The sequence below is a fragment of the Phaseolus vulgaris genome, chromosome 4, assembly GCF_051622355.1.
Source record: "Phaseolus vulgaris cultivar YP4 chromosome 4, ASM5162235v1, whole genome shotgun sequence".
Classification (NCBI taxonomy): domain Eukaryota; kingdom Viridiplantae; phylum Streptophyta; class Magnoliopsida; order Fabales; family Fabaceae; genus Phaseolus; species Phaseolus vulgaris.
In genome coordinates this window covers 46,488,790-46,512,869 of record NC_143501.1, presented here as the reverse complement: position 1 = coordinate 46,512,869, position 24,080 = coordinate 46,488,790, and the positions used below count along the sequence as shown (strand labels likewise).

Sequence of the window (24,080 nt, the reverse complement as noted above, 5' to 3'; positions counted from 1 at the left end):
CGTGGAAGTTAATCCAAGAAGTGGAGAGTTAAAATATTTATGAAATAAGTTAAAAAGAAGATGTTACATTTCAAAGTTGTTGTCACTACTTTAGTCACTACACTCACGTTTCTTCTCACTCAATTTTAAAATAAATAATATCTTTTAATTCAAAACCGATAATCTATTTCAAATATTTTTAAAAAGTAAAAAATGACGCATTAACCAAAATAATGAAATAAAACCAAATATTAATCTAAGAATAAAATAGAAAAAAATTTGAGAGCAGTTAAAGATGAAATCCCTTTATATATGTATAGATTTAGGATACAATCGAATTTATCATCTACATAATGGATAATATATAAACATTTTATATAAATTTCTTAGCATTTGTATGGAAAATTTAATGTGTAGTGTTGGTTTTGTGATGTAAAAATTGGTTATTTTTAATAATTTTTTTATTATAATAAAATTTTATGACATAAGAGATTTTGATAAGAACAATAAACTAGCTAATAATTTATTTGATTAGTTTATAAATTAGTTTGACCAATACAAAATCGTTAGTCTTCCATTATTTTAGGATATTTTAGCTTATGTAAATTAGCTTATCTAATTTCCTTCCATTACTACCAGTTCTAGTTTAATATTTTTTTTTTCATTTTTAATATCTTTTTATCTATTACTACTTATTTTATTTTAATAGAGACAATTAATTATTTCACCATTTTTAATATTTGTTGGGCTACTTTTTAATTCAATTTTTTATGTAGTTAAAATTTAAAAAATATTTAACATCATAAATTGAAGTAATTAATGTTTCATTACATGATTCTTTATGAAAATTACACAAAGGTAAAAATTGTAAAAAAAAATCCAATGCAACAAAATTTTAAATTGATAAGTCAAAAAATTGGAATTAATATAAATACAAATTAAATTTGATTAATAATTATCACATCGACTTATTTAAATACAATTTTTTTTATTTTAAAAATACATAAAATTATAATTACACAATAATATATTTTTACCTTAAAAATATAAATTTCGTTTACATAATAAAATTTACATGGTTGCATTCTTTTATTTGTTAATCAACTAGTTTATCAAATACTTCTAATGAAACATTTTAACTACCTAAAAACTACCTTATCAGCTTCCAAGTAGCTTACTTACATTTTAACAATACCATCTGAAAATCCATTCATTAAAAGTAAAATAAATTAAAAATATTTATTTAATAATTTTTTTCCTATTTTTAGAATATTATGAGAGATGAAAAATATATTTAATTTATTATTAATAAAATATTTCCATTATAATGTAAATAATCCGTTCATTAAAAGTTAAATAAATTAACAAAATTTATTTATTTATTTTTTCCTATTTTTAAAAGATTATGAGAGATGAAAAATATATTTAACTTATTATTAATAAAATATTTCCATTATAATGTAGATATATTTCCAAGATATAATTGATCATGTATAAATCATTGTTTAGATTAAATTTATGGATGAAAAAAATAAAATTATTTGAATTAAGGGAGGAGAGAACTTGAAAGTTTATAAGTGATTCCAATTGATTTGAAAAAATAAAATACAGATTACAATCATATATTAAGTTATTAGCAAAACATCATCACTTTGAAAAATAAAAAAGATTAAGTATAAATAAAAATGTATCTTTCAATACTCATCCTTGTGAATTCATTTCCCATAGGTGCAATTTGCATAACACATGATTAATTAACTCATTTATTCACATAATAACAAAAGCAAATTCATTTACATAATATCAATTGTGGAAGGAAAACAAAGACTTGCAATTTTGGTATTTTGTATTTTTGTTAGAATTATAACTGTTATATCTTGGTTTTAGGAGAGTTTGTTAGAATTAACAGTATATTCTGATTTGCAATAAAATAAATATAAAAGAAAACAATTTGAAAATATTTTTAGGTAGTTTTTTGTGTGTGAGATTAGGTAATTAGATTGTAAAACATATAAGATATATGATATATGATAACTACAAAATCTGGGTACCTCAGAACCATACGAGGTTATCTTTTGACATAACAAACATCAACACACACAAAAGTCTTTATCTAAATGCGACCATTCTCAGCCAAATCCCATGAAACATTATTCTTCACCCTAATAATTATGTGGAAACAAATAACTAAACATGAAGGAGATCACAGAATCAAGACAAAACCAAATCTTAAGAAATCAATTATATAAAAGTCCAAAACTAGCATATCAGTTATCATAAATTTTAGAAAATGGAATATTTTTGGGTTAAGATTGTTGTTACAGTGTGACACTATCCTCCAGGGATTTGAGTTAATGCTTTTGACTACTTGTTGTTGCTATTAGACTGTGACACTCAAGATTCTCACTCCTATTCCTCTGGTCCCACTCTTTCTATCAAACCCTTTTCTTTTTTTTTTATCATCACTCACATAAACATTCAGAACTTTCTTTCAAATCAAGTTCCTCTGCACTTCTTCAGCTGCGCATATCAAGCTTCTTCCTGCACCTCTCAGAGTGAGTTTCTTCTTCTATTCTTCTTCCACTCCTTTTGTCCATCAATTCTGCTACAGTTCTTGGATTTTTCTTCTATTGTGTATTTTAAAATTTTGTGAGTTCATTTTTTTTTTTTTGCTGAGAAATTCGCAGAGTACTATTTGACTATGAATGTGATTCTGGAGGGCCATGAGATTGCCGTTTGCTGCATTGTTTAACACTGTATCTGATCTTTAATGGGTGTGTTTCATTTTTCAAATTTGATGGCCAATGTTAAAAAGTTTCCAACTTTCTCTCACTCTTCCTCTGTTTTTCTCTGCCATGAAAACAGAATATGATAAGGCTAAGAAACTGTTCATGGGTTCTCTTGTTATTATTCTTCTGTTGTTGGTTCCTGAATCTTCAAATTGGCGTTCTTTGTGGTCGTCATGTCGTTCACATGATCTTCATTGATTCCCGGTTCAGCCACGGAATTTGAAGAATTAAAAATGGAAATTTCCCTTTTCGAATCTCAGAATTCTCAGGTTTAAAACGCCTTGGGATTTGGGATTGTTGCTATATTCCGAATGTTAAGATTGCACCCTTCCTCTTTATTTTAAACAATTTGGCTTTGTTCAGTGTGAGGTTTTGCCATACTTTATTGGTAATTTGTTGCTCAGCATTGTCTATGGAGATCTGCGCTTGTTTATCTGTTTCTGTTGTGTTACCTTCTTAATTTCTGTCTGCTTTTTCTTTTGTTTTGCACCTATTCTTTGTTCTATGCTTTTTTTCATCCTTCTTAAATGCAAAGGACCCTCTATTTCTGGCAACAGTCCTTTTTCAAAGATTCTGTTGTTTTTTGATCCAATGTATTATCATTGCAATGCATAGGGGGGCTTGAAGCAAGGATACTGATGGTGAGGGACCCTAACATGGGCAAGGAAAAGGTGATTTCAAATTTCACATTGCTTCACTCATCCACAAAAGGGTCCAAGGACAAGAGCATTCCCAGCAATAACATGCCCTCCTGGCTACTCACCAACATTTCTGGTATGCATTAATTTTACCCTACTCTACCAACAAAACCAAACTTGCTTTAACTAAGTAAAAACTCCCATGTTGTAAGTCCCATCTCTTTGTTTTTTGTTTCTATTGTAAACAAGTTAAAAATGGAATGAGTTTCAATCAAAAGTTAATGTTGGTTACATGAATATTATAATTAATCACAAGAATGTTATATTAACCCATAACAAAATGTATTTAAATTAGTAGTTAAAAGTATGATTCTTAACCAAAAACTTGTTTGGGGGCCATATCATATGATGTAATATATATTAATATTAAATGAATGAAAAGGAATTTCTTTAATGAGTGAGGGGGTTACGAGTAAAGGCTTTGAAGTACCTCTTTTTTTAAACCTATAGTTTATTATTTTGTGTTGGAATGTATGAATATAAATTTTTTAAAGAAACCTTTTTTAATTTAGATTGACTACAGTTTTCCAAAGTTATTCAAATGGGGAACTCTTATATTAAGTTTTAAAACCAAATTGAATCGTTCTGGTGCAAAAACCTCTAATAAATGAAGTGAGGAAGAAGAAATCTGAATTAAATGAAATCACATGCATTTGGTGTGTTACAAGTTATGTTGAAACGGTGGAAACCTTTTTCTAGCCATCATCAATGGAAGGAAGAAGAGAGAAATGAAGGAGAAGAATCCCATACAGGACATGTCCCTGTCAACTGTCAAATGTCCAACTCTTCATTGGAAACAACAATGCCGTACATAATTATTTCTCTTCCTACAATTTCTTATCATCAGACACCACTTACACCACGCGCCCTTTCTCACGCGCCTCTAAAAGATTGATTTTTTTTTTAGATTTTCAAAAGATTGAATTTATTATCATTTTTTATCTGTGTTAACCATATGCATGGATTGTGGGGAAGAAAAAGTTATATAAAGTTTATATCTTTTTGGTATAGGTGGCTGTTGACAGGTCTATCTTTTTGGTGTGTTTTTGTTTTCAAATTTCTAATTTGATTTGAACTAGACTTGTACACCCATTGTCTCTGTTCTGGCGATTGATCCATTGTCCCTTTCTCATACCCTTTTGTTCTTTTGTTTGGCCTTTGCGGTGCTTTTTGGACACTTATCTTGTGTTTCAAATTTTGAAACTAAAATGGACCTGGTGGTCACACACACAGTTCATTGGTTCCTGGCCACGTCACTTGCCTTGCTGCAGTGCACAATAGATTTTGGTGGCATTTGTAACGGTGACTTTTCCATGTAGACCTCGTGGCCTGTGCTCATATTCCCCTAAACTTTATTGGCTTTACCCTTGAAAATTTGAAAGTTGGAGAACGTTAGCTTTTCTGTCAACAGTGCACATGGTCAGGTATAGTACATGATTTTGACATTTGCATTCAAAACTAGAGGTAGTAGATGTAACTCTAGACCAAACACTAGAGTGGCAATGTGCCATACCCTTGTGGCTAACTCATGTTGCAAATTCAAATTCTGTTTTCAAATTTAGCCCTGCACTATTTAATTTCCTTGTATTGTAACGTTTTATCTTGCGTACCAGAATTATTTATGGGTTTTGTCAGTGTTCCCTTTTATGGTGTCATGGTTTGGTAGCATGTCACTTTCTTAGAGCTCAATTACTCATCCACCAAGTTTGGATATGGACTATATTAACCTCCTTTGTGGTACATCCCAATTGTCAATCTTTTTTCTAGTTGAAACTTTATGGTTCTGAAGCTATGAACTTGTGTAAACCGGGTAAGGAAAAACATTGTTCTCTGTGCTCTTTTTCTTGTAATTACTAATGCAAAAAAGCATTTGGTCTTTTTTTTAACTGCATTGAAAAGGGTGGTTTGATCTATTTAGCCAGCCTCACCTAGTGAGAGAAGGGTCTTTTGTTTTTATTGTTGTGCTAATGCAAATGTGAAACTTGGTGTTTGATGGCAGAATTGGAGGAGAGGATGAAAGTGTTGACTATGAGTTCAGCCGAAGAAGAAGAAATTGGTGATACTTTTGCTGAAAGAGCCGAATCCTACTACCAAAAGAGACCCCAGCTACTGTCCCTTCTGCAGGACTTGTACAATGGCTACATAACCTTATCTGATCGATACATCCAAACACTGGCCAAACACAAGCATCATAGTAGACACTCTTCCCAAGTCTCAACAACTGTTGATGAAGGCTTCTCTGACCAGGAAGAAGCAAGTGGTGTGAGCCACGTTGATTCAGATATTGAGAGCTCAATCTCCTACCAACATCCTTCACACGTGATGATGCCTATGGTTCTCGCTAAGAGCTCCATGCTTGATGTTGATGCCGTTGTTGCCGAGCTTGTGATCAGGAATGTTGAGTATGACTTGTTGATGCACGAGGTTGGCGTCATGGAGAGGAGGTACTGTGAGTCCTCAAGGAAAAGTGAGCTACAAAAGAGTCTTCTTGAGGTGTTGGAGTCCGAGAGGATTGTTCTGTTGAATGAGAATGCCAGCTTGAGTTATAGAATCAACACTTTGGTGGAAGAGAACAAAGAGCTGGCATCTGAGTCAGTTTTCATCAAGAGGAAGGCTGGTGAGCTGGCAAAGTGTGTGCTGAAGATGAGGGAGGATCATAGGGTGTACATGCTACACAGGAAAATTGAAGATCTTCAAGCACAGATACATGGCTTGGAGAAGAGGAACAAGGAGTACTATGAGAAACTTCTGAGAAGAGATGGTCAAGATGGTAACAAAGGGAAGGAGGGGATAGCTTTGGAGGTTTGTGTTCAGATGGATAAGTTTAGGAGGTTCAAGTGGAAAGATGGTAATTCTTCTGGGAAGAGATTTGACGGGAAGAAATCCCCTAGTTTGTGGAAAAAGCTGAAGAACATGGATTTGTTATTGTGTGGCACTAATCCAACCTGTGCTTGATGATTGATGGCTGGTAGTTTTTTTGAGTTCACAAAAAGTTCTATCAAAAGTTAATATGCATACTTTTTGGCACTTCAAAGTTAGCAGCAGTAGGTTACTAGGTTTACTTATAAGCCCTGGTGTACATTCCAACATGAGGCATGAAGGCCCTCTAGCTAAATCCTTGACAAACTAATTGTAGATCACTTAACATCATCTTGTAAAAGCTAGAGTGGCTCTCTAGTTTTGCCTCCCCTATTTAAGTTGATCAATTCTGCAATATTATGTTACTAGATCCATCTTTCATCAATGGTGTAACAAGTGATACAAGAGCTATATAATAGTTCCAAGTACCAACTTTGATGCCATTTTTAACCATCATTTACTCTTTCACTTTTCACTCATTTAATACTCAACTATAAGACTAGTTTTATTTCAATGAATCAAACTTAAAACATGCATTCCATAACTAGGAACAACTCTTTGTATATCAGTGCATTTAAAACTCTTTAAAAATGGAAGTTTGGTATGTAACCAAATTTATGGAGTGATTGGCTGGAAACATGTGTTGGATTGCGTCATTGAATTGTATTTTGGCAAGTCTTTTAATATGGTAGGGTTGATTGCGTGTTTTGAAATTTGAAGTTGATATACCATGTTTTCAGGTTTCATTTTCCAACAAAGTGCCAATTTCGATTTTTCAAACAGTGTCCTACTTCAGTAAAATGTTATCATTTTCTATCAAACGTTTGTTTTTCCAAATTTCAATGTCATCAAAACCAGTCATAGTTTCCATGCTGATGATAAAAGGTATATTTCTCACACCCCACAAAACAGCTAAATAATAACAAACTCATGTCACTCGTTACGTAATGAAAGTGAATTATGAAATTTTCTCCATTCATTTCTTCTTAAGTTAGTCGTAAAATCAATATAATAGAATAAATTGAACAAATAAAATATAAAAAAAACATATGAAGGTTTATGCACCTAAGTGCAATTGGTAAGAAATATTACTAAATGGATTAAAAGAAATAATTATGAGACTGAGTAATTCGTCTCGTAAAGGAATGACTTTAGTTGAAAATAATAAAAGCTTAAATTGTTAATGTTATCCATACTTTGTTTTAAATGTGATTATTTTGAAATCGTGACGAAACTAAGTAACTTTAATTGGATACCATTTTAGTGTTAGAAATATGATATTTGGATATTTGAAAGTATTAAGAAATATTTTGAACAAATATGATATTTAGAAGTACGTAGTAGATAGGTGTTTCATACAATGGTTATGAAACCATAATATATCTTGCACAAATAAATTGAATTATATTATGAAAACAATGCTCTTTATGACTATTTTTCTTTGCCAATAATGTAAAAGAATGTTAAATACTTGAGCTAAACTTACATTTTTTCTAACATATTTTGTTAACTATCTAGACATTAACACGATATACGTGACTACCTAATTTGTGACATCAGAATGTTGTGAGACTCCAATGTTTGGTGAATTATGGTCTTTCTTATCCTATGGTCGTTTGTCTTGCTGTAGTCTCTTATCATTGAAAGGAAGAAAAGGAAAAAAAAAAGATGGGTGTTGAGGCTTATCATTACTCCTGTGTAATCATGTTCTATCTTTTCCTCATAACCTTCATTGTGCCCCATGCAAAGGGAGAACATTTCATTGTTGGTGACAGTTATGGTTGGATTGACATCTTTGATTTCAACAACTGGTGTGATGGAAAAGAGTTTCATGTTGGTGATGTTCTAGGTAAGGGTAGAGTTTCACATTCATAATAAGAAATATCAATAACATACTCTTTCACATGTTGTATTATCATTCTTTAGACCTGTTTTACTGGCATTTTCTTTTTTGTGGTAAAATTTAGGGCATAATATAGAGGAGCTGAAAACATTTTATTGTCAAGAATATGTTTGGTTATGCATAGGAAAACACCAATTTATTTGTTTGATGTCTTTGAAAATAGTGTCAAACATGATTCTGACTTATGAGTGATGCATTCTTTAATGGAGTAAAAAGTCACTTTAATGTGAAAGAAACATTAAAATTTTAAAAACCTTTCAAAAGACACTTTAATACTTTTGAGTAAAACCCTTCATAAAAGTTTTAAAAACTCATGATTTTATTTTATAAGTAATCTAAGAACATACAGTTATATACCTATTTTTACTAATTTCAAGTTTAAAAGTTATAGATTTGTTAAAATTGTCAAGATAACATAAATGACTACATACAGACTAAAATCAAATTTGCAGTCAATAACGTAATGATGTTGCAAAATAGAATACAAACATTTTACCTAGATCTACTCATTCATAGCATATTCTCCCGAAAAATGGCATTTTGAAAATTTTATTACATGACAGTTGAAAATGTTCACTAACAGTTATGTTTATTTCTGTTACCAGTGTTCAAATATGAAAGCAGCCTACATAATGTATTGCAAGTTGATTCCACAGTTTATGAGAATTGCATAAAGGACTCGTATATACAAAGGTTCACGAGTGGCAATGACTCAATAATTTTAGAGGAAGGAGGAGCATGGTTCATGTGTGGAGTTGATGATCACTGCGAAAATGGGCAGAAACTCCACATCAATGTAACTCCTTGACTGATAATCATGTTGGATATTGGTGTTTTAGTGGCTTTAATTGCTACTTTTCATAATATTTCACATTTTATGATTCTTCTTTGAATAGAATCATCATCATGTTCAATCAACCAACTTCAGAATTTATATTCTATGTACTGAAAAAAAAATTACAGTGATGTTTAAGCATCTGATATTTGTTCTTGTCAAGTTGTCTGTATTATTTACCTTACACAGTCTTGTTGATTCGAGTAGATGATCAGATCAGCTTTCTAAAAACAGATCATATAAAGAATGGAAAAGATAAAATGATATCTACCATACTTTCTCCCAACTTTGTTAACTTTATAGAAGTTAAAGTGGTGGCTAAGTCATCAGATCAAACCAAACCATGATCATCAAATAGTTCCTCCATTAATCCTTGCATCATGGCACAGATACCGGATCTAGGATGTAATCAAACCATTGCTTTATTTATTATTTGGTAAAACTAAAATTATAATCATGGTACGGAGAATCTCTATGTCCAACAATCATTTTTAACCGACTCACAGAAAAATGCCAAACATTTCTGATGAATTAGAGAGCTTATAAAACAAGTTAAGAGCAAGCAAGGTTACAACTCTTGAGAAAGCAAGAATTGCAAGATAACATTCTAAAATTGAAAGCAATACTATTGCTGTAACCCACTCGCTTATTTAGGAGGGTAATCTATGACAATGGTCAAAATAACTATAACAAGATAGTGCCTACTAATTCAGTTCTTACTCCTATGCGTGCCCATCAGAAGTTTCAAGGCCAAAAACACTTGTTTGGTTAAATTCTCCCAATGAGTAACAAGTGAAACTTTAGTGCATAAATATGATCAAAATGGATGTACACATATGATGTCCAAAATTAAAGAAGGGTTCTTCTCTCCCACATACTAAGAATGAAAAAGCTCACTGCTATCTATAAATAATGTAAATGCCCTTACAGATTAAGGGCGAGGACGTGGCGACATTTCGGCTAATCAACTGTTTTGTAGTCATCATTGTAAATTAGATTACTGTTCTTGTCCATAACGGCATTTAACTTCTGCCCCGTCTAAAAGCCTCTCCACAGCATCTGAAGGAAGGCCAATCATCTCTAATGTCTTCTCCCACACTTCGTATGATGTTTGAACACTGTGTGCTTCTTCTGATGGATTTGCCGGACGACAATCTTGAGAAATAAAGGCACAAACGGGCCACTCGTCTGCTTTCAACATGTCACAATACTCCGGAACTTGAGGATCAGTGGCAGCAAAAAGAGCACTCCTTGCACCTGCATTCCAGCACAAGTGACATGTATTCATAGTTAGTCCTGAATATCTTTTACTTTTACGAAACATTCCATCAAATATATGGTTACAGTTGATTATAGAATCGGATTGCAAAGTTGTTATAGTTCTAGTTTGAAAATATTGAATAAATAGACCTTCTTGAGCACTAAAGATGAAGTAAGGGATCAAACGATACGCAGCTTGAACCAGTTTTGGTAGATCTCTTGCCTGAAATAGATAGGGTTGAAAATATAAGCAAAAACAAAAGCTTGATTTATAAAATAATGCAGAAAAATCAAGGAATCAATAACTGGATATATCCCATTATGCAACAAAGAAACTAACAAGTCTCACATAACTACAGAGTAATGGTAAAATGGGAGGATAGGGCTGTAACAATCAGATAGAAATAGAATGTATAGTTTAGCCTTTAAATTTAGAGCCCAAATTAACCCTAAAACCTTTTTCAAGTTTAGTCCACTAAGAGCCCAAAATATTGGGCTTTCAACATGCTTGGACATTATTTTAGAAGCCAAAACTGAAACCAGGCCTTTTTGGCCCAGCAAAATATAGCCAGCAGCTTGCATCAGGCTGGGTAACCCAATTTTGTCATCTCTTTCAATTCCTCAGATTTGCAATCAGCTATTTCAATCAACAAATCATACTTGCTATAGCAGCAATAAATCATGATAATAAAGTTATAATTCCAAGAGGGCCCTAGAGTGTATTTAACAAATCTAAAACTATAATTATGCAGAAGAATATTTTTGTACACAAAATTAAAATATACACACATATATATACATATACATATATATATATATATATAATCTCATTAATGTATGTTTGTCATTTTACATTCATCGGGTAATTTACTAGTAAGTTTGATCAAATACTTAAAATAAATAAACTAACCAGACAGTTTTCAATTAAAATTTAGTTTATCAACTTTGTTTATCAGCTAATTTTTCCAAACAACCCTAGCAGAAATCTGAACTCGAAAATGAAGCAACAAAAACATAACACTAATTATGATGAATAATATAATTTACTTATTTAGACTTAGGTATTTGTATACAGTTCTCTCAGAGTCTTATTTATCCAACCTCAAGTTACATACAAGCTCTGCAATCTAATCGACATAAAGATTGTTCTACCAAAGAACAAATGGTTGAGTTATTAAAGAAATATTTTCATCCCTAGTTAATTTTTGCTCATCTACATACATATGCACATTAAAATGAACATCAACCCAACAAAAAAAGCCAATATGTTCCATAAGACTGCTAGTTGCATTAGCTCTAGCTCAACGCAATGATAGGTAGATAATCAACACAATACATCTATGAGTATCATGTTCATAACCAATCATGTTCCTGATCCTTTTTCCTTCTGGCAAACGACATGAGAAAATTAACAGGGAATTAATCTCTTGCAAAAGATGATTTCTGAAGGTTTTCTGTAGAAGTTATATTCAATTTGACAAATATTTGTAAAGACAAAAACAAAAATAAATATTGAAAGATTAAGAGTAAAATCATACATGTTCCATCCAGATACATTCAAAGTTGTCAAAAGACTTACAACATTGGTCTGGACTATTCCAGGTGATACACACAATACACTGACGCCAGATTCAGCAGGGAGTCGTTTATTAAGAATACTACTAAACATAATCTGCAACAGAAAATGCCAAGTCTCGTTTCATTCACAACTTCGAGATGAGTGGTAAACCAAGCAATTCATCTTCTTCATGTGATTTTGCAACATTGATCGGTAAGACTAAATTTTAGAAGTCAATATCAATAACCAGACTATAAGAATCAACACAAAAGGAAATATACAGGAAGAACATGGATTCCATCTATCAAAAACTAAACAAAATGCAAATATAATAAGGTAAAAAATGCTGAAAATTTATCTTTTAAGTATGCAATATATATCCAGTCTCTTGATGTATTAGTGATGGGCAGCATTGAAAATACAATACAGAATTATTCCCAAATGAATAAATATCCCATTAATGTTACAAATTTTCTGATTAATCCATAATTGTTTTGTTTTGCTGAAAAAAAAAATCCATAAATGTTTTGTACTTCAGTATCCTAAAATTAGTGTACATTATTATACATGTAGTTGTTAAACACGTGTGTGTAAACTCATTCAATAGCATACTTATTTTTGCTTTAATTCTAAGAATATTAACATGCAAGAAGGACATTAGTAATAATTAATTGCTGACAACTTATAAAGCTAAGTAAATAAGATTTAGCAGGACAAAAATAACTACACATAATTCCACTAAAGTTCGTTAGACGAAGCCATCGAAATGACAAAAACATTTAAACCAAGTTACCTCTGCCAACTTGCTGCTTGAGTACCCTACCATACTAGAAAATTTCCTTTTTCCAGATGAGACATTCATGTCTTCAGTGTCAACAAAACCAACATGATGCATCTACAGAAAAAGAGGGGAATAGAAAATAAAGCACTCTGATATTTTCTTAGGGTCATATTGATCATGACAAAATACATTCTTTATTTTCTAGGAATTATTTTACATTGATCACAACAGAAAAGTGATCAATATTCAACAGTTAAAAATCATAGAACAGTTAAACAGAAAGATAATAACATTATAGAGAATATTAAATACCTGCCAAACATCAATGTACAGTCTTTATTTCTGCACTCATTTCGTATCTGATATGTTTCCTTTTTATTAAGCATCCAATTTTTAATTCTTTGGAATACACCAATTAATCAATTATCAACAATTTTATAAGGCTTATTTTATATTTGGAATTTTGGTACAAAATTATTTCATCGAGCAAGAATCACACACATATTTTTGCAACTAAACCGCTGATAGTTATGCATTGGATAGCAAGATACATTTGAGCAAGAGTATTATACAAAGATGTTGTCTCAAGCTAATTAAAAAGTCATGCAAAAGTTGATAATACACCAAAATAGAAAGTTTAACTTGTGACATTAATATACTGAAAAAATACAAGAAAACAAAGTAACTCGGAATTAAAGGAAATTACATATTATAGTGTTTACATGTGTCTCATTTTTTTAACTGTAAAACAAATTTTACTACAAAACAGTGAGTCAACACATACCTACCAGGATTCACTACCCCGAGAAATGCACCTAAACAGAAGAAAGATGTCTTCTAAACTAACTTAACCATTCATAATAAGTAATTTGCTACTAAATTTGAATTCTAGAAAGCATTAATCCTCAATTCCTCATCATTGCAAACTGAATAGCTCTAGATTACTGATTATATTTTAAGAAGATCAAGTATAAAAAACCAACAAGTAATAAATGTTGAATTAGTCAAACAAACATCTACCCAAATAAAAATAATTTTTCATGCATATTAGTATAGTATATAAATCACAGGCAATAATAATATGAAAACTTATGGATTATATGGCAGTGCCATAAACCACAGTGGTGTGTTTAAATGGTTGAATTTTGGCCTCCCACCGTCCGCCATTGACAATAATTCAGGTTGAACCCTATGGGGGCTATCACATAATAATGCTCAAATAGCGAAAGACTTACAACGGAATTCACATTAACAATGCGACTAGGAGAACCCCTAATAAGGGATGGCAAAAGAAGTATAGAAAGCAACGCAGGAGCCAGATGATTCACTTGCAAGTGCTGTTCATAACCATCTTTGGAAAATTTTTGTGGCTCTGAATATGAACAAAAAAGTGAGTGGATTAGTTACATTTGTGATCAATGAAGAAGTTATTATTGTTAATTCTGATAATTTTGCCAATACAAATGATGAAAAAGAAAAGGATGAGTATAATTCAACAGGTAATCCAAAAAATTATTGCAAAAATACTCAAATCATTAAAGGATAGAGCCAGTACTTGGTGCTGTTTCAGGTTAAGAATGATTAACAGAAAGGCTAAAATACAGAAACGGGCTTTGATTGATCAGAAATACCAACCTCCAATGGAAAAAATTCCAGCATTATTGATGAGAACATGCAAGGGTGCTGAGCGTGCATTCCATGCTTCAGCAAACCTCACAACAGAGTCCAACGAGAGAAGATCAACTTGCATTACCTTCATAAACCAAAAGAAATGTCAATGACAATAAGTATCCAGAAACACATTGTTAAACTTATTTAGCATTTAAAACAAATATTCAACCAAAATCCCTCTTTAGAGCGTCATGTATAAAAGCTTGTAACAGAATAAGTTAATTCAAACACAGTTAAACACATAAGAAATTCCATGGATCATAATCATCATAGATGATTTAGCAAAGCATGCTCCAAGAGTGCTGATATAATGCTCCTCACACAATAATGAGTAATGGATATACAAGTTACCTCGACATTAAGAGGAATACTCAGTCCTGAAGAGTCAATCTGCCACTTCTGGATCAACTCCTGAGCTGCCTTTGTGTTCCTCACGGCCATAACAACATGGGCACCTGACTGTGCCAATTGCCTGCACGATGTGAAGAACAACGAAATAAATGCATCATATCCATTTTTTTCTAAACTTAAAAGCTCACACTTCATAATGTTCAATCTAGAATTTAAACCAAGAAGAGACCCAAACTCATATACCTTACCTATTTTCAACAATTACTTACAAAAAGAAAATAATTGAATTAAAATAAATCAAACTATACACATAAACTAAAATCAATATAGAATTGTTATCCGCTAGTTACAGTATCTCCAATTATACACTTAAAGTGAAGGTTCTTAACTCACTTTTAGCAGGTCTAACATGTTTCATCAGATTTAAGAATTTTCTACTCCAACGATGAAATCATTTAAGCACTTGTCTTATATTATGTCAGAAAATGACTTTTTAAAGGTTAATATCTTCTGGTCTCTATATCTGTGTCAACTTCAGTCTCTGTACCTAAAAGCTTTTCGATTTGGTCCCCGTACCAACCATTTTTTGCACTGGTCCTTGTTAGTTTTCTAGCAGTATAAAACTGCCACAAAATGGAGACATCAGGACTAAAACATAAAAAAATTGCGGGTATAGAAACTAAAACATAATAATACTTAAACCGAAAAGCTGGCACAAGTATAAGGACCAAAAGATTAATTAAACTATTTTAAATCATAGGACCAGATTGCTTGAATAAGAACCAATTCTTGCAATTGAAAGTTGTCACCCTCCTCCAAACGATCACCTGGTTCTCAAGTGAGAACCTGACAAACAAGTGATGGAGATTCTCCCGAAGAAACAATTGAGAACCTCTTATACAACCACTACAAGCCAGTCCACAGTGGGCCTACCTACCTAGCCATGCTAAATAAGGCTCAGTTCTCACAGTAACCAAAATGTTAAACATCATTTATAACCTATCACCAAAACCAACATCAAAGGTCTTTCCTTTACAACCACAAAACCAAGACAGACCCACTTCCCAAAACCACTCTTTTACCAATTATCACACAACAACTGCCCACCCCAGATAAACCCAGTTCATTAAAATTCCAAAGCTCGAGTTTTTACTGCCAAAAACAAAACCCATTATTTAAAAGCATCAAATTGAATTAAAAGGGAATTGAACCTTGCGATTTCGAGACCAATGCCACTGGTTGAGCCTGTGACAATGCAAGTGAGGTCGTTGATGGGAGGAAGTGGCATGGGGTTGTGTAAATGGCTGGCCATGATGCGCTGAAAGAGCATTTCGTAGACCAAATAGAACCACCCTCTTAACCACTCTATCCAACCCAAACACTCCTTCTTCTTCTTCTTCGTCTCCGGCGTTTCATTACTTGAAGACGACGTCGTAGTTGCCATCTCCCTCTCTCTCTCTCTCTCTCTCTCTCTTCTCTCTACGTTAGCGTACAGAATCTGAGATCTGTCTCTAGCAGGAGGAGACGATGATGTTACTTTTTGCTTCGCTTTGTATATTCGTGAGTGAGAGACGAGTTTCTGTTTACTTGGCTCGGGTGAGTGGACTCGCCCGAGTTCCAAAATGACTCCGGTGCCGGCTTTTTTAATTTGAGAAATTTTTTTTTCAATAATTACTGAAATTGGAAGATTTTCATAGATAAACATAATATACCTTTAATTAAGTTTCAGTCTATAATTTTATTTTATAGTTTTTCATTATTTCGTTATTTAAAATTAAAAAATCTATAGTTTCAATTTAATCTTTAATTTTCTATTAAAAATGGAAAATTACATATAATCCTCCAAATTAACTTTCTTAAATGAACATTTTTTATTAAATTTGTTCAGTTTGATACTACATATATTTCCTACACTTTTTTTTTTAATTAGCTCATCCCTCTTATTCTTTTATTTACTATGAGTGTTTTACTCTCTTTTTTATATGTTTGGTAATAAGATAAGACCAAACATTAATTTTTGACCAGAATAAAAAGGTAGATATATTATTAAAACAAAAGATAAATAATGACATTTTAGAGTTTTCATAGAAATAAATTAAGTTTGTGTTTCTACTATAAGAGTTTTGATAAATTAAGTTTTTATTTTACAAGAGAAAGCTACAAAGATCTCAAAGAAGTTATAAATTCACATTATCTTTTCTTTCTTTTTGTTATAGTGTATTTCCTTACAAGTTATGAAGGAATAATTTAAAAAGGTTTTTAAGGGATCAATATAAAGTCAATTTGAAAGTATAAAAGCCTTTTCTTTGTCTCCTATTACATTTGCATGCAAAGAAAAAAAAAACACAATCTCTCCTTTTTTTTTCCATTTCTTTAACATTTCCACGTAATAATTAGTTATATGCTATGAAATTAGAGTAACTCTTTCTTATTTAAAAAAAAAATTGATAAAAGTGACTCTCTTAACTAATTTAGCTTTATTTGATATTAGTTGTTTTCTATTTGTATTGTTTATGCATTTAGGTAGGAAATAGGATAGTTGGATCATATTTAAAAATAAATAAATAAAATTCGTAGGTATTATCTAATATTGTGTAGTTAAATAATAATTTTATAGAATAAACAATTTGTCATGACCTTTTAATAAGGATGGTTTCTTTGAGATTAATAAGACATTTTAAGTTTAACAAATTCAATTGTTTGAAAATGTTTTTTAATTTAATTTTATTTAATAACATATAATATAAAAAAGATAAGAGAGAAATACATAATATATTTCTATGTTAACTCGTTTAACAAAGTATACTATGTCTAATTTTCAATCAAACAAAAGTTTCATTAAACAGACTAATATATGAAATACAAAATGAGTAATATTTTGGCCCGTAACCACTATTAGCTAATCTATACGAGTATTGTTTCATATAGTAGTAACTCTTGATTAGCTCGTAGTCACTTCTCACTAACCCCTTCAAGTATTCTTTGGAAACATAGTCATTCCTAGCTAACTCCTTCAAGTATGATTTGAGAACATAGTCACTTTAGGATAACCTCTTTGAGCATTCTTTGACTAACCGCTTTGAGTATTCTTTGGGAATGTAATCACTTCTAGCTAACCTCGTTTAGGTATTCTTTGACACTTAGTCACTTCTAGCTAAAATCAAGTATTATTTTGAATCATAGTCACTTTTTCCTAACTCGTTTAAAATTATTTGTTGAACAAAATTCACTCTTGGCTAATAAGCAAGTATTTTTTATTAAAAAGTCACTCCTAGCTTAGGCAAATAAATCATAAGTATTAATCAATTGATCATAGGGTGGCTCGCTAATGAGGGATAACATATTTCGATGTTTACACACTTAAGTACTCTTTACTAATTTGTTAGTAAATGTAACAATGTTATCTATGAACCTTCTTAGTGTTAAAATAGGTGGCCTAGAAATTGTTTTCCAAAAAAATTCGCAAAATCTGAAGTCAGATTGAAAACTTAATAAAATCAACTAATTAATTTATCCTTCAATCGATTATAAAAAACACAACAAATATATATTCAAAATATAAACTAGTTGTTACATGAATTTAACCGATCGATTTAAATGCAGAACATTATAAAGTAATAAATAAAATAGATAATAGATATCATAGTGAGAGAGAGATTGTATAGGAGATTTTATAGGCTCACTCTCACACCGAGAGCTACATGCAGTCCTCACCAAACTACTGAGAATTCACTAAACCAAACACAAAGGTTTACACAATAAACAATCAAGAGTGTTGATCTTGAATCCTACAAGAACACACACGCTCTTAGCCACACAATTCATAAACCCTATATGAATCTACTTTACAACAAAATACAATAATAAGGGTTGAATACACCTGAATTGTTACAAATGAAGCACAATAGAAATACAAACTCATAAACATTCTTTATAGCACAAGAATTATCTAAAAAGCAAACTCAATCTCTACTAAAGATTTTAAAATTTTCTATTTTTCTCTCTTATGAAATTTGTTGTTTTAAAATAATTATATTACATCCCTATATAAGGTTACAATGATTGAAAAACAATTTAATCATTTGATGAAAACAAATGTATTAATTAAAATTATATTGGTTAGAATAACATAATTTTGGCATATTGGGTTTAGGGTTGAGGATTTTTAAATTGGGTTGGGTTTTTTAGCTGATTGGGTTTAGGATTATTTTTAGGTTGGGTTTGAGGATTTTTGGGCAGATTGTTGTTTTTATTATTTTTGGCAAATTGGTTGGAGATTTTTTTATTTGGGAATAAATTATTTTTTATTGATTTGATATTATAGTAAAAAAAATTAAGATCTCTCGAAGTGATTCAAATTCTGGTCATGGTGGTACAAATTCAACATTTCCACTACCAACTAAAAGTAAGAATTTTGCGGAAAATATAACAGACATAGGATGGAATTATGAAAATGATGTTTCAAGGAACGGAAAAAAAAGTGAAATCTAATTACTACTCAAAGATATTTAATGGAGGCATTTTCAGATTCAAACATCATATTGTCGGAACTAGATGTGACTTTGAACCTTGTGTATCAACCAGAAAAAAATCAAAGTTTTAATGTTGAAAGTTGTCTCAGATGCTAAAGATGTCTCACTGAAGAAAAGAAAGTTCAATAACCTTTGACAAATTGATGGTGGGAAAGAGAGTTAACAAAGTGGTAGCACTAGCAAGATATTTAAAAGTAATCCACTAACGGTGTTCAAGCTACTATAAATCAAATATACAAGAGAGGTGATAAAGAAAAAGTTGATGCTCAAGTTGTTGATTTTTTTTACACAAGTGTCATCCCTTTCAATATTATTAGAAATCCAACTTTTGCAAAAATGTGTGACATGTTTGGTAGATATAACATTGGTTATAAACCTCCATCATATCACGATATCAAAGAGAAGCTTATGAAACAAGTAGAGGACAAAACTAATATACAACTTCAAGAGTATAAAGATTAATGGATAGACAAGAAAAGACGTTCAATTTGTAACTTTTGGTGAACAATCCTAAAGGAATTGTGTTTCTCTATTCATTAGATACCTTTGACATCTCAAAAATTGTAGATAAAGTATTTAAAATATTAGATGATGCAGTATAATTTGTTGGTGAGGAAGATATAGTGCAGGTAGTTGCTGATAATGCTACAAATTTCAAGACAGTTGGAGACTATTGATGCAAAAAAGGAAGCATTTATATTGAACTCCATATGTTGCCAATTATATTGATTTAATCTTTGAAAATTTTGAAAAGTAATAAAAGGTTCATGAAACTACAATCAAGGGAAGAATGATTACTGCCTACATTTACGGTAGAACAATGCTAATTAGAATTTTCAAAAAAAAATTACATACTTTGAGATATTTTTTAATTTATTCTACTAACAATAATATTAACATTTGTAGTTACTTGCATCAATATGTATTTTAATGTAGAAACACGTCATAATATATTTATAAGATTATATAATTTATATATAAATACAAGAAAATTTTGAAATTATATAACAATAATTATATAAAAGAATAATTTTTCTATTTATTTGATAACTTTTTCATTATAAAATGTTTGACATTTAAACCGTGTTTAAAAAGTTGTTAATAATTGAAATCGTTAAAACTAATTCAAGCTCCAAAATTTTGATTTAATTTAATTTTGGATTTTGTTTTAAATTAAAACTACACAAAAACTTATTTGAAAATAAGTTGTTTGATTCAAAATTAAAAACTAAACCAAATTACTTACTATATCTAAATATAATGTTATATTTAAAAGTTAATTAACAACTAATGTTCTTGGCGGTAAACTTCTGCGGGCGAATCTCGTGGTGGAACTTGTGCTTTCTTTAATGTTTGGATGTTGTTCCTGTTAAGACAGAGGGTGTTCTAACGGTCGATCACACTCTGATGCTCAAGTCAGTAAAGGCTCACAAAAACAACAATAATTCTCAATAATTCTCAAGGTAGTGTGTAAAAACAGCTTACCTTCACCTAGGGTTTCAACCCTTTTTTTATAACCGCACATGCAACAATTGCACTTGATATAAGAAAATATTAACTGAAAATAAGTCTCCTTATCTTTTTAGGGTTAGCAACATCTATCCGTATTTTACGCAAACAAATAAAATATCTATTTATATTTTATCTTATATATTTATAAAATATCTCTTTATATTTTATCTTATATATTTAGAAAATATCTTTTTGTATTTTATCTTTAAACACATAAACTTGAATTTAAATCATAGCACATCATTAGAAAAATAGGCCCATTAACCAAACAGACCCAACACCGCTACCTTAACTTCAGGTCCATGGTCGAGCTGACTCCTACCTACTCGAGGACCGAGCTCCTACCCGGTACAACTAACAAATATTTCATATTTCTTAAAGGCAGTTTTACTCATTATATTGTAATTACAATATATTTATAGGATTATATCATTTATATATAAATACAATTTTTTTTTGAAATTATATAACAATAATTACTAAAGAATAATAAGTTGTTATTAACTGAAATCCTTAAAACTAATTCAAACAGAGCTCCGAAATTTTATTTTAATTTAATTTTTGAATTTTGTATTAAATTAAACCAAACAAAAACTTATTTGATTTTTATATTTAACTGAAGTGAATTTTTAATAAAACAAATTAAATAAAAAAATGCAAACACCATATAAGTTTGTAATTTATAACAAATTTTAGTAAAAAAAAAAAAAGTAACGTAACATATTTCAATATGATAACTAAGGTATTGATTTTAATATATGTGGTTGAGTATATCTTCAGATCACTTTATTTTCTCTTTAAATATTTTTGTACTGACATTTTTTCTCTCTTTTTTAAACTTCAACTTTAATCAAGTAGTAGTTACACTTGCCCAAAAATTCAATAAATTAATATTTTATTTCTAAATTTAATATATATCATTATATTATTATAACGGATTATCTAAAAAAATATTTTTTCTGGTGTTTTTAATAAATTATTTTTTCTAAACTTAGAAGATATATTTTTTCTTAATATATATATTGACCCAGATCTTTTGTTTCTTTGCTTATAGGATCTGCAATTTTTCTCTGAACAAATTAACTTTGACACGTTTGTGTAAATTAGGATTTTTGTCCTTCTTTCTTTGTGTGCATCTCATCACATAAATGTCTTCATCATCTCAATGTTTGGCATTTCTTCCCGAAGAAGTGATGATGGAGATTTTGTCAAGGGTTCCAGTAAAGGATCTCATGTGATTCAGGTGCACTTCAAAATGGATGAACCACCTCGTCTTAGATAGTGCATTTGTTAAACGACACCTTCGAAGGTGTTTGAAAAACGATGACAGCTTATCAAACATGAGAGACTTCGAGCAATGGAAGCATGTATTGTGCGGCTTCGTGTTCAATTCAACCACGATTACACTGTTTTGGAAGCAATGATACCGCATAATTTATTCTATACAATAAGAAAGATAATAGGATAGATCTTTATGAAGAAAGATAATAGGATAGATCTTTATGAAGAAAGATAATAGGATAGATCTTTATGAAGTTTTTAATGATAATGAGTTTTATTAATGTTAGTTAAATTGTGTAAGAGGTTGCAAAACTTCATGATTTCTTTATATTCTATTTATTACTTTGTTGCATCATTTCACGGTTGTTGCTACTTTATGGTTCTAGTTCTTTTTCTAAAAAACCTGCACCTATTCGGCTTGCCCAACAACTTCGCTATTTGCACCACGTTTCTTATGTCGGTTTCAGCTGGCCCAGTAGTTTTATTGTTTGTGACCCGGCGTAGAGTTTCACGGGAGAGTGTTAACGGTGAAGCGGGACAACGGTAAGAGGATGAGGGAGAAGAGTCAGGAGCGGGCGCGATGGTTGGAAGGGAATGACGACAAGGGAGAGCATCCATCCTCGTGGCATGAGGAGAGGGACGGATCGAGGAATGTAAAAGAAAGTTCTATAGCAGTCCAAACAAAATAATTTCTGCCCAATTTATTATGCAGTGTTTTCTAATTTTTTAGATCTTTCTAGAAGGAGAATGAGGTGTACCATGAGCTGTATTTTTCTGTTATTCTCTTTTGTTTTTTTCTTTACACAAACAATGTGTATATATTCTGAACATTGTTTGCAGAATAATATAACAAACCTTTCCATCATCTTTTGCTCTGTGCTTTTCTGTGTTTGCCTTGTTTTCTCACATGGTATCAGAGCTCTGCAAATACCTTCTCCATGTCTGAGGTTCACTCTACTGATCCTGGAATTACAAATTCCAGTCTTCATCCCTCCAACCCTTATTATATCCATCCCAGTGAAGGACCCAATTCTGTATCCATTACCCCTGTCCTCACTGGTCAAAATGGGTTTTTTTGACAGGTGTTGTTACTGAACCTGCACTCACTGATCATTTGTATCCAACATGGGAACGTTGCAATACATTAATCATGTCTTGGCTGCTCAACTCTCTGTCTCAACCTATTGCCCAAAGTGTGATTTTCTTTGAAAGTGCTATAGCCATCTAGAATGACCTTAAAGAACGTTTCTCTCAGGGTGACCTTCTTCGTATTGCAGAGTTCCAGAATTCTACACCTCCCTCAAATCTTTATGGGAAGAGCTTGATAATTACCGTCATTTCCTTCCATGTACCTATTCAGCCAAGATGTATCATCAACAAGACTTCATCATTCGCTTTCTCAAAGGATTGGATGATCGATTCTCCGTCGTTCGTTCCCAAATCCTTCTCATGGAACCCTTGCTGCAAGCTTCTCATGTTTTCTCCATGATTGTGCAGCAGGAGGATTAACGTTCTCTTCCTCTTGTTGACGTAGAACCCAACGCATTCATCAATTCCAGCTTCATCCCTTCCGATAAGGGGCGCGACGGCGGACCTCCAAAATCTCATCCAACAAACAGTAATCGCAACAACAGTAAGATATGCGTTTACTGTCACCGCACCGGCTACACCATCGAAGCGTGCTATGCGAAACACGGTTACCCACCAGGTCATCCCCGATACCCGGGTCGTCCACGATTCAACTTGCGTGAAGGTGCCGTTAACAATCTCGCCAACAATGTCATCAACGATCTAACCAACATTGAGGGTTCTGGTTCTAACACCACCAGCATTGAGGGTTCTGCTTCTAATGGACCTGGTATTCACTTGTCACAGGCCCAATATCAAGCTCTCGTTAGACTCCTCCAGCAACCGCAACAGCATCCTGAGACCTATGGTTCTGGTTCTGTCTAGCCCTCACGGGCCAATATCATCCAAACAGCTTCTGTTGACCCAATGTGTATTAGTATTTCTTCTACTTTTTGCACCACATCTCGCACACACCCACATCATATTCTGTTCAACAACCACA

At 31.6% G+C, this 24,080-nt stretch overlaps 3 protein-coding genes across 5 annotated transcripts; 2 read left to right on the top strand and 1 right to left on the bottom strand.

Moving 5' to 3' along the window:
• The first annotated feature begins 2,255 nt into the window (after positions 1 to 2,255).
• On the top strand, positions 2,256 to 6,768 carry LOC137837857 (kinase-interacting family protein). 2 transcript variants are annotated; one of them, XM_068647009.2, is made up of 3 exons: positions 2,256 to 2,534; positions 3,384 to 3,542; positions 5,466 to 6,768. In XM_068647009.2, exons 2-3 carry the CDS (start codon positions 3,407 to 3,409, stop codon positions 6,419 to 6,421), a joined length of 1,092 nt encoding a protein of 363 aa, XP_068503110.1. In that variant the 5' UTR covers positions 2,256 to 2,534; positions 3,384 to 3,406; the 3' UTR covers positions 6,422 to 6,768. The 2 variants fall into 2 exon arrangements, with proteins under 2 accessions (XP_068503110.1, XP_068503109.1); XM_068647008.2 differs by lacking the exons at positions 2,256 to 2,534; positions 3,384 to 3,542 and adding an exon at positions 4,054 to 5,276.
• Positions 6,769 to 7,947: 1,179 nt separating this feature from the next.
• On the top strand, positions 7,948 to 9,219 carry LOC137838896 (Cupredoxin superfamily protein). Its single transcript, XM_068648106.2, has 2 exons — positions 7,948 to 8,174; positions 8,834 to 9,219. The coding sequence occupies exons 1-2, from the start codon at positions 7,994 to 7,996 to the stop codon at positions 9,034 to 9,036; spliced, it is 384 nt and encodes a 127-aa protein (XP_068504207.1). The 5' UTR covers positions 7,948 to 7,993; the 3' UTR covers positions 9,037 to 9,219.
• Positions 9,220 to 9,845: 626 nt separating this feature from the next.
• LOC137837856 (dehydrogenase/reductase SDR family member FEY) lies at positions 9,846 to 16,298 on the bottom strand. Of its 2 annotated transcripts, none has more exons than XM_068647006.2 (8): positions 15,896 to 16,298; positions 14,685 to 14,805; positions 14,298 to 14,415; positions 13,898 to 14,034; positions 12,675 to 12,776; positions 11,903 to 11,995; positions 10,474 to 10,546; positions 9,846 to 10,320 (listed from the first exon to the last, which is right to left on the bottom strand). In XM_068647006.2, exons 1-8 carry the CDS (start codon positions 16,126 to 16,128, stop codon positions 10,061 to 10,063), a joined length of 1,137 nt encoding a protein of 378 aa, XP_068503107.1. In that variant the 5' UTR covers positions 16,129 to 16,298; the 3' UTR covers positions 9,846 to 10,060. The 2 variants fall into 2 exon arrangements, with proteins under 2 accessions (XP_068503107.1, XP_090157706.1); XM_090301580.1 differs by lacking the exon at positions 15,896 to 16,298 and adding an exon at positions 15,232 to 15,644.
• Positions 16,299 to 24,080: the final 7,782 nt, after the last annotated feature.